The 10,232-nt window shown below is 42.6% G+C and overlaps 2 protein-coding genes across 3 annotated transcripts in view; one reads left to right on the top strand and one right to left on the bottom strand.

Annotated features, from left to right (window-relative positions):
• Positions 1-6,879, top strand: part of LOC135916011 (steroid 17-alpha-hydroxylase/17,20 lyase-like) — a 62,027-nt gene extending 55,148 nt beyond the window's left edge. For both annotated transcript variants that reach the window (XM_070531749.1, XM_065449581.2), the window contains exons 8-10: positions 2,261-2,365; positions 4,356-4,487; positions 6,292-6,879. In XM_070531749.1, coding sequence (XP_070387850.1) covers positions 2,261-2,365; positions 4,356-4,487; positions 6,292-6,644 — 590 coding nt within the window. In that variant the 3' untranslated portion in view covers positions 6,645-6,879. The remainder of the gene's footprint in view (positions 1-2,260; positions 2,366-4,355; positions 4,488-6,291) is intronic.
• Positions 1-10,232, bottom strand: part of LOC135897753 (cytochrome P450 1A1-like) — a 127,793-nt gene that overhangs the window by 67,967 nt on the left and 49,594 nt on the right. The window lies entirely within an intron of this gene.

The raw sequence follows: 10,232 nt of genomic DNA, 5'->3' as shown, positions 1-10,232 counted from the left end.
CCCAAAGTTTACAAAATTTATTGATGTTCCAGACATCCTTGTGATTCATTCCATAAGTCGTTATGTTTTAAAATTATAAAAATGAAACGACAGTGCAATTTTACTGCAAGTTTGAAAGGGCCTATTTCCATATTGGTGCGAGTTTGAAACTTTCTTTCAAGATAGAGTGCTTTGAGAAACCACTGACTAACTCATACATTGGAATATGGTCCCTAAAGCAATTAGTTAAACAGTTCATTAGCGATTGTTTAATGATTAAGCTATGCATTTTATATTCTTACGCAATAATGTCCGTCAGTTTGAGTAATCAACCTCAAGGTTTAAGTTTGGGCTATACGCCACACGCAATTTTTTAATATTTGTTAATTCTAAAAAAAACGGTATAGTGACACAACCACTGTTTCACTGGCCTTATCATGTTATTGAAGGCTACATTACACACCCAGTCAGCAAACATTGCTTGACATACTATACAAGCGTCAAGAAAGCCACAATTAAATACATTTAAATCTGCCTTTCACCTGTAGTTCATTTGCTACCTTATGAGTCATCTGGCACGAAAATAACTGCGATATTTGTTAGCCTTGATACCTGTTTTCAGAGAAATTATGCCCAACTTTCTTTTTCTTTAATTCAATTTCTGAAAACCGTCGACGCCAGATAGATGGCGAGCAGCCAACGCTCGTTCTGCTCGAACCTGCGGATGAGCTACATTTCCAAACTCATTGGAGCAAATTGAAAGACGAGTTAACAAAGGGCATCACTCTTCTTAAAAGCTCTCAGTCCACTGATCGCATGACAAACACCGATGCTTGGCGACAACCGCAACCCCTGCCAAGGCTAAGTTAAACATCGGCGTCAACAATTCAGTGCAGCACGACATACGTTTGTGTTTTCCGTAGGCACATAGAGACGAGAGAAGAAAGATTCTCTATGGGGTAGCTTGAAAAGGCCCACATCTCAGATAGCCTTGGAACATTATTCTCAAATTTATTTATTTATTTATTTATTTATTTATTTATTTATTTATTTATTTATTTATTTATTTTCAATACTGCTGCTCTCCTTCGAGAGCATGGCAGTTGGGCAGTACAATAATTCATCTATACCGTGCAAGGCAAACAAAGTGCAGGTTATAGAAAAAAATTACATAAGCAGTGCAAGTTATACATACTATACAAGTGATACAATGTTAAGATCAAATGGAATACCAAAAAAAGAGAAGGACAAGAAGCTTTGCGAGAAATGGCCAAGGAGAATAACGGTGCAAGCAATAGAACAGAAGTAACAGAACTTAAACTTCGAGCCTTTGAGAATCATTATGGCAAACGAATAAACTGTCGTAAATGAGAAGGTTTATTAAAATTTCCTATTGAACAAAGCACTCTGTGCTGATGCCACTGCATGCATAAGTACTCTTACACACACACATTTTTTTTCTATTTATGAAATAAATTTAGATAATGATTCAATGTTGGTGATAGCAGCATCAAGTTGGTTCGACTCTGCTACTGCGAGCGGGAAGAAAAAATATTTAAACGTGTCATTTTCGCATCCATATTCTGTCAGTGTAGATTGAAAATACAGTATATTTAAAATACCGGTGTCCGTAATGTCTAGTTTATCGATTTTCGTGCAATGTTGCGCTATCATTGCACGAATAATATTATAATCTATAGCAAACAATGACCGAACAACATCGTTATATACGTTAGCCTTATCAGTTTTTTCTTCGGGAAGAGGACGTGATGTAGCATTTTTATTGACAGGAAAATAATTCCAGAGCCTCTGGAGATTATTAAAAAGAAAATTTGGTAGTGTTACATCGAAGTAGTGCTGTTTAGCAAGTTTAGCTTCAAGTTTTAATTCTGCGATGCTGTCCGCTAATTTCCGTATTCTCGATTATCCCCCGCCTTTTGTTTTATTGCCCTACGTAACATTTGCAAACGTCGCTTTGCTTTAATAACTTGTCACGTGATTCATGGAATATTTTTTGAAGGGCACTTTGTTTTTATAGGTACGTAGTGAGTGATGCAGTAAAGTACGATCGATTTGAAGTTTGCATTATAGTTGTAACTATTGTAACAGGCATCATACGTTCGTGTTTGTTTGCATGGAGGTTTGGTTGTTGTCTCGTTTTAAAGCATTCGAATGTGACTTCTAATTTGTTTCTATTTTCTTTAACTGAACTGTGCTCTCGATTTGTGTGCAAAAAAATGGAACAGTCTTCCTGTAGCAGACGTATATATGTTCCTCCTAGCTGGAGTTGACACATCAACTGGTACACTTCAGTGGCTCCTGCTGCGGATGGCGAAAGAACCAGGCATCCAGGCTAGAATTCAAAAAGAAATTGAAGAAAATATCGGTAAGAGGGGTCTTGCACCACTTATAAATTGCTTTACTTTATTTTATTTTATTAATTTATTTTCGCTGCTGCCAAAATGGTGAAAGTAGTTACAGTCAATTGCCACATTATACTTCAGGTACAATTTTTCACCTCGCGTTTCACTACGTTCATTCTGTGGCGTAAAAAAAATAAATAATTAAGTAAACCAGTCAATCAATGATACGTTTATTTTGGTGCCAAGGAACAGCTACTGGTGCACTTAAAATGTAATACGTGAGACAAATTGTACAGAGAAGACAAAGTGGTAGACAAAACCATGGGAGATAGAGAAAGGAATAGGGAAGCAGGAAATGAGAAAGTGAGCGTTATATGGAGGTAATCATACAACATGATTCTCTACATATATACAAAACACAGGAAATTAACTTTGAAATATGTCAATGCAAGCAGAATATCTATTACATCTTTTTCGGAGTCAAGCCGTAGGATAGCCTTTAATGCAACAAGGCCGCACAGAAAATGTGGTATGCTGCCGGGTATAATTCTGCGATACGGAAAATTCCACATGATCAAGAATCCTTGGACGATGTATAATGTCATGGACCACCTTATAGAAAAACAGAGGTCTGATATATTGCATCTTGATTTTAGAGGTGTGAGTTGAGTATAATTTAGACAGGTGGGCTGTGGTGTCCAGGATGGCAAAAGCGGTGCTTGAAAATAGTTATCAATTCATTCTGAACATGTTCAACGTGGTCAGAATTAAATCTACGCGTTCCGCCCGAACAACAGGGCCATACTCTAGTAGTGGAAGACACACAGTAGAATAGAATTTCATAAAGGCAGCATGGGAGTGGAAGTCATGCGATATACGACAAACAATGTCAAAAGTGCGAAGGGCGCCTATTAAGCATATCTAGCGTGTGAAGAGAAGCATAGTGTTATGTGGAAGTACACACCAAGATCTTTCATTTCACCTGCCCTGGGCAGTGGAGTATCCCGAAGGGTGCATGAAAGCTAGACATGGTGTGTTGTCTTCCGCGCCTAACTTAATACCATAGCTTTGGAAGCATTTAAGAGTAGTTTATTGCCTTTGTACCAGTTTCAGAGTGAGAGAATGTATTCTTGAAGTTCAATGCAGTCGTGAACACTGTTGACAGTCTTAAATAGCTTTAAGTCGTCCGCATATAAATGTAATGACACGTGTTGAATTGCTGACGAAATGTCATTTATGAATAGTAGGAAGAGTGGAACTTACTTCGTCATTCTGTTAGGTGCCAGGCGTCCACTTCCACCTATGAAATGCCATTTCAGTAAATTTGGCGGCCCGCCGGCATTGAAGCACTAGGCCAACGCCGCAGACAGCAAGCTGCTCGCGGGCGGGACCGGCGGTGACCTCAGAGACGTGACGAAAGGCGGGCGGGGAGGTGGCATCGACGATACGCACAAACTTTTTCCAGCCAGTTTCGATTTCAAGGAGCCGGCCAAGGGGTACTAGTTGTTCGCGTAGCTCCCACATGAAATCCGGTATTTAAAATGTAATCCTTGGGGTAGATTGTGTCGAGGGCGGACCCCAAGGTACTCTTTTGCTGTACCCAACTATTGTTGATAATTAGAAAATTTATTACCGTAACTTCGCTAATTACGCATGTAATTGCGGAAATTGCTCTGCAGCTAGAGACTGCCAATCCATACACTCGTATGGTAAACATAACGTTACTGTGATTTATACTTCTGTTACTCTAAAAATTTTGTTCAGCTAAAAAAAAACCTGTATATCAGTGCAAATACGTTGGCATATAGGCATATTTGTTCGTAATATTTAGTGCGGCTTTATTTCGGTTAAATGGCACGTCGAGCTTCTCGAGCTCTTACTTTCGACACGGCCACCAGCGTAGCTAGCCACCTACGTCTTCTCATAGTGATTCGCCTGTTCATTTTTTCTTTTTCTTTCTTACGGATTCGCACATTCGTTTACAAACAACCTGTTTCACGTTTCTGTGCCAAGGGAACGTGCCGCCCGTGCACGGTGACCGCGAGAAGCTTCCCTTCACCGTGGCCTGCCTGTTAGAGACGCTACGGATGCATCCCGCGGCACCTGTCGGCCTACCGCACAACACAACTACGAACACCCGAGTCGGTGAGTGCTCACTTCAATATAATCGCGAGCCACTGAAATAATATATAACAAAAAATATAACAGCGACCCCTTATTAACCTTTCATGAGATCGTCTCCCACTATAAAGAGGAACGCAGGCACTTCCCGCCTCCCCACCCAAATCTATGCAGATCTCAATCGATCACGCTTAGGATGCTTCAGACGAGGTCATATCCCTCGCGAGGTTTCTTAAGCAGGATTTATCCAGAAATTGACCCACAGGGCCCGGATTGTGGGCAGGTTAGCACTCTACCTCATAGGCTCTGGCAGTGTCCTGCGTTACGGGATACGTCCCTCACCAGCGAACGGGACTGCGACGAGGCCATATCTAGTACGCAACTCAAGCTCCAGTCCATGGCCGTCCAGAGGTCCCGTGAAAGAGCGGAGAGGCTTGGCCTCCCGATTCCGACATGGGAGCAGCCAGCGGCGAGCCGGGGGCCCCAACGGGTCTCCGCCGGCTAGTCCCTCAGGACCTGAATAAAAGTTAATTGTCTGTCTGTCTGAGCCCCATATTAGTAGTTTTCCCTTGCCCTTTAACTTTCACGGAACGTAGATATCTATTTCCAGACTCGGCAGCTGCGCTCTCAAAGCTTCTGGCGCTGAATTCAGAAACTTTTTCGTACGCCATTGCCACTTGAAATTGTACAGCCGCCTTCGCTAATGATGTGCCCGACATCGTGACTGTCTGGCAATGCACGTACGAGCAGTTTTATCTGAGAAATTTGTTGTGAATAGGGGCCCTATTTCGAGAGAGCTTCTTGCAGCTTGCGTTCGTCACCGCTAACATAACTCCCTTGGTCGGAGCTTACTCGCGTGGGCCACTTTCTTGTGCATGAACAGCTCAGTGTTGCCCGCCCTTATGGCTGAAAAACATTTGGAACACTAAGTGAGGCTCAATGCTATAGCAGCAAACATTCGCTATAGTGACAAAGTCTATTGCAAACAGAGCAGAAAGAGAGTGAGAAATAAATAAAGCACAAAGAAGGCGGCGGGAATGTTAACCATAGGGGCGTGCGGTTAGCTACCATACGATGTGGGAACGGAAAAGTGGGTTAGGGAGGAAAGAGAGGTAAAAAAATGGCTAGAAGTACCAAATCCATCAACCTCCATAGTCAGAGCAGTAAACTCATCTTGCTTCGTGGCACCATGAATGCATGCCCTTTAGGCGCTATCACATGAATCAGATAGTCAAGGCATACCGATGACAAAAAGAGTGTTGGCGCAAAAGTTCCCTTTTTCGTCGTTCAGCATCGCCGCCTCTATTCGCATGAGCTTACGAGTCGGTACGGTCCTTTCCTGTGCTTACGCTCACTTCCACTCCCCACCCCCTCCCCACCCCACTGCGGAGGACGCAATCTGCGTGAAGGCCGGCCGGCGCCCTACATGCGGGCAGACCGCGAAGCGTAGCCCGCCCGAAAGTCAAACAGCTGAATCTCGGGGCAATCCGCCTCCCGTGCTATTAAGTGAGGACCCGGCGACGGTTTTCCGTAAGCACAGGACACAAAGTAATAGGAAGACGCGCGAAAACAGCCCCTTAGCCTAATAACCAGGGCCCGTACTCACAAAGATCTCTAATGCCAGAACTGTTCGCGAGAGGAAACGCTAATCAATCCTGATGCTGGACATATTAGCAGCAGAATCCACCGGCAAATGGCAGAGAGCACTTGCGAACAAGACAGTTCCTGAATCCGGCCCCATATTACGCGCGCACCTTGTGCACACTCTTGTCAAGACATGAAACAGCAAACGGCTGCGTATGTACCCAAGCATGCTCGTTTTCCGCAGGAAAGTGGGACATACCCAAGGACACGGCCCTTATGTACAACATCTACGGAGTGCATCACGACCCCAGCAACTGGGAAAAGCCCGAAGAGTTCCGGCCCGAGCGGTTCCTTGATCCTGTGACGGGAAAAGTGCGCACGGACGCCGGTCCACTGATCACCTTCGGCATGGGCCCCCGCATCTGCCCCGGAGAGAAGCTGGCCCACATGGACATGTTCTACATCCTCGTGCGACTCATGCAAAGGCTCAGCTGCAGCGTCCCTGACGGGCTCTCAGCTGTAAACTTGAAAGGAAATGATTCGAGCCTGTTTGTACACCCTGCTCAGCAAAACATCGCATTTACGAGAAGGAACTAAATACATCCGGACTGCGTGAAACCCATCGCACACTGGAACCTTTTTGGGAGCTCTCAACGTAGCCTTTCTCTAGCAGTGGTTGCACAGAGAATCAAACTGTGGTCACTAAAAAAATTGAGGAGCCATTTCACCCTGTGAAGGTGGTTGACCAGCGAAGCGGCTATGGTGGTACAAATTATGTTGGTATAGACTTTTGCTGGTATGTAGCTGTACATATAATAATGTATATGTCATTTGCGCGAAGTACAAAGAAATACAAAACCATTTGTTGTATCTTTTCTCTGTATTTTATCTTTATCTTGTCACGGAAGTGATGATGACCTTGTGGTCGCTGTGACGCACCACCAATGGCTCTTTTACGACGACGCTCTAAAAACGCAGGTGTTGTCGACGCAGCTGCAACGGAGCGCCGTTTAGACGCAGGTGGCCATTAAACCGAGCCTCGATGCGAGCGACGATATATGTTGACCGGGGTGCAGTACAAAGGAGCGCACGAAACAAACACGTTTGTTGTTAATTTGCGATTGAGCATACTTCCCAGTTATAGCTGCATGAAGCTTGGAAGGCCTTGAATTTTATTTTACCGGAGAAACATGGGGCTGTTCGTTTCCCTCCCGTAGAAGTTCATGTATTGACAGCAGACGGGATTTCCACATTATTTACAACTTCAATGTGAACTGCGTAATTACAAAAAGTAAATTAAACAAGGCGTAATGTTAGAGAGTCGTAGCGGCAAATTGTCATGTAATTCGTTTCGGGATTGTTTCGTTAAACAGGAGTTAAGCCGTCTTCTGCAACCACACTCCCTCCGTAGGTGCCCATGTATTGACAGCAGACGGGAATTCTGTGACGTTTACAACTTCATTGTGAACTAACTAATTATGACAAGTAAATGGGCGCAACAATAGAGTCGTCTTCTCAACTTAACCGCCAGTGGCGGCAGCGCCGCTCCCACCACTGGCGGTTGCCGGATATCCAACTGGAAATATTTCACAAACAAAACAATACCTCCATGACGTCACTGATGAGGTCGGAAGGTAGAGGGAGAGGGTGCGCAGCTGGGAGGAGAATGTTTGCCGCGATGCCCTCCTTTCCCACTTCGCATACATGCGGGCTGTGTTTGCGCTCCCTTGCAGGTCCACTAGCCGCGCGGCGAGATCAGCTAAATCGCGGACCAGAACCCGCTGAAGTGTGGCGTGTTTACGAAGCACTTTTTTGCTGCCGAGTTTACCTTGGAAGCTTCGATCCATTTTCTAAAGCACGGGGACAGCGCTTGAACGCACCATTGCCAAGCAATCATAGTTAAAAATACTTATATAGCAAACCGTCGTTATTTACCAATATTCGCAGCTACTGATTACATTTCGTGAAAGTAGTCGCTTTGAAATTCCTAACTTGTGTTTAAGTTTAGGGCTACAGCTCAACTAGTCCATAGATATAGAGGGGGTAATATAAAGGAAATAACTTCCTGGCACCATCAATCGATAATTTTGTTCGTGTCTCGTGAAATGGATCAACTAAAGATGGCCGATTTCTCAGTCAGCCAAAACTCAACACAAGCAAAAGTGGAGCGTTTTTGTTTTCATTCACACATTCTGTCCTGGAAAAGGACTGACCTCCACGCAGAGCTAAAGTGTCGATCTGCAGAAGCTATTTTCATTCACAACTGAAATTTGTACAAAATGAATGAACATAGATTCCAGAAGATCGAGACCAATGCGAAAATTAACCATCACGGGATGGTCACACGAAACTTGACTATCACATACGTCATGACGGCTACCCGTTTTGCGGCTTACAGAAAGAAGGTAGAGTGCATGTATTTCATTGACAGTGTGAGAAGTAAGGACCCACAGAATTTTAAACTGCATGAATCTGCATGAACATGTAGTAGCCTATAATGCTCTCATTATTTTAACTACATGCCGAATGAGGGAGCTTATTTCTATAGCACTTACAAGCACATATAATCTGCCTGTCGTCATACTTTGCGTCATATGTACAGAAAACCACAGCAAATATCCGGACATTATTTGGCACAACATCAACGCAAGCAACCAACCATTCATTAAAAAAAAAAAGTTTAATAGCACTCTCCATCGCAAAAGGGATTACCAATTCGTACTTAATTAGCATTAACTAGTCTATACTTGTATTATTGGTATTATTAAATACATTTTGCTGGCAAAACCAATAACATTGCGCCTCGTCTATAATACAGGTGCTCAATAACTTGCGCACACCGAAGCTGGGCCTAAAGCAAGATTATTATTATTATTATTATTATTATTATTATTATTATTATTATTATTATTATTATTATTATTATTATTATTATTATTATTATTATTATTATTATTATTATTATTATTATTATTATTATTATTATTATTATTATATGGAAACATAAAATCATACAGGGGAAACAGGGCGACAAGAAGCTGACAACTGCCACCGAAAGGAGCACAACGCCTGCCTACTCTTTCGAGAGGAGGGAAGGAAAAGAGGAGAATAAGATAGAAAACAAATAAATAGGAAAGAAAACAGGAAATAAACAAATGGCAGGAACACGGACAAAACAAAGTAGGAACACGGAATATATATATATATATATATATATATATATATATATATATATATATATATATATATATATATATATATATATATATATATATATATATATATAACTGAGCAATAAAACAAACACGCAATCAATCGCTTCAGTACAAATAGGCTGCCGTCATGACGAATGGGCCGAGCGACACTGCTCTTATGTCAGTCCACTCACGCTTGCACAGAACTGGTTTACTCGTGCAAAGTGAATACCTGCTCAGAAAATAAAGCGGAATACTTCTGCTTGCCTGCTCTCATTGGGAAGCCCGAAAAACTTCGGGGAACTGGAATTCCAGAACACCACAGAGCCGCGCAACACATGTGATGCCGCGATTTAGCCATCGTCGTCTAACGCTTCGTTGACCTGGTTTCCTGCGCCTTCCGTTCGTTGAACGCCTGATCAAGCTCCTCTGTCTTATCTTTCCCATCTTCATACTTGGGACGACAACCGAAGCAGATGACCAAGCGCGATGTGACATCGCTGAGCGAGTGGCAAGGGTGAGTGGAGGTAAGATCGAAGGACGCCGCGAAGACAACCATGTCCCGCGTTTCGCCCAATTTAAAATTCATGAAAATTGAAATAAAAGTATAAGCGACGATGTCCGGCAACTGCTTGGAGCGCGCATGTTCCTTGAAACCGAAACGAGCACTCGCCTTACGGGGGTTCCTTAGAGCTAGTACTACATAAAGTGTTCTCTTCTGTACACACACCCACACCGATACACACACACACACACACACTCATATATATATATATATATATATATATATATATATATATATATATATATATATATATATATATATATATATATAAAAAGTTTAATAGCACTCTCCATCGCAAAAGGGATTACCAATTCGTACTTAATTAGCATTAACTAGTCTATACTTGTATTATTGGTATTATTAAATACATTTTGCTGGCAAAACCAATAACATTGCGCCTCGTCTATAATACAGGTGCTCGTGTCA

The sequence above is a fragment of the Dermacentor albipictus genome, chromosome 1 (assembly GCF_038994185.2).
Source record: "Dermacentor albipictus isolate Rhodes 1998 colony chromosome 1, USDA_Dalb.pri_finalv2, whole genome shotgun sequence".
NCBI lineage: Eukaryota > Metazoa > Arthropoda > Arachnida > Ixodida > Ixodidae > Dermacentor > Dermacentor albipictus.
This window is presented reverse-complemented; position numbering and strand designations above follow the sequence as displayed.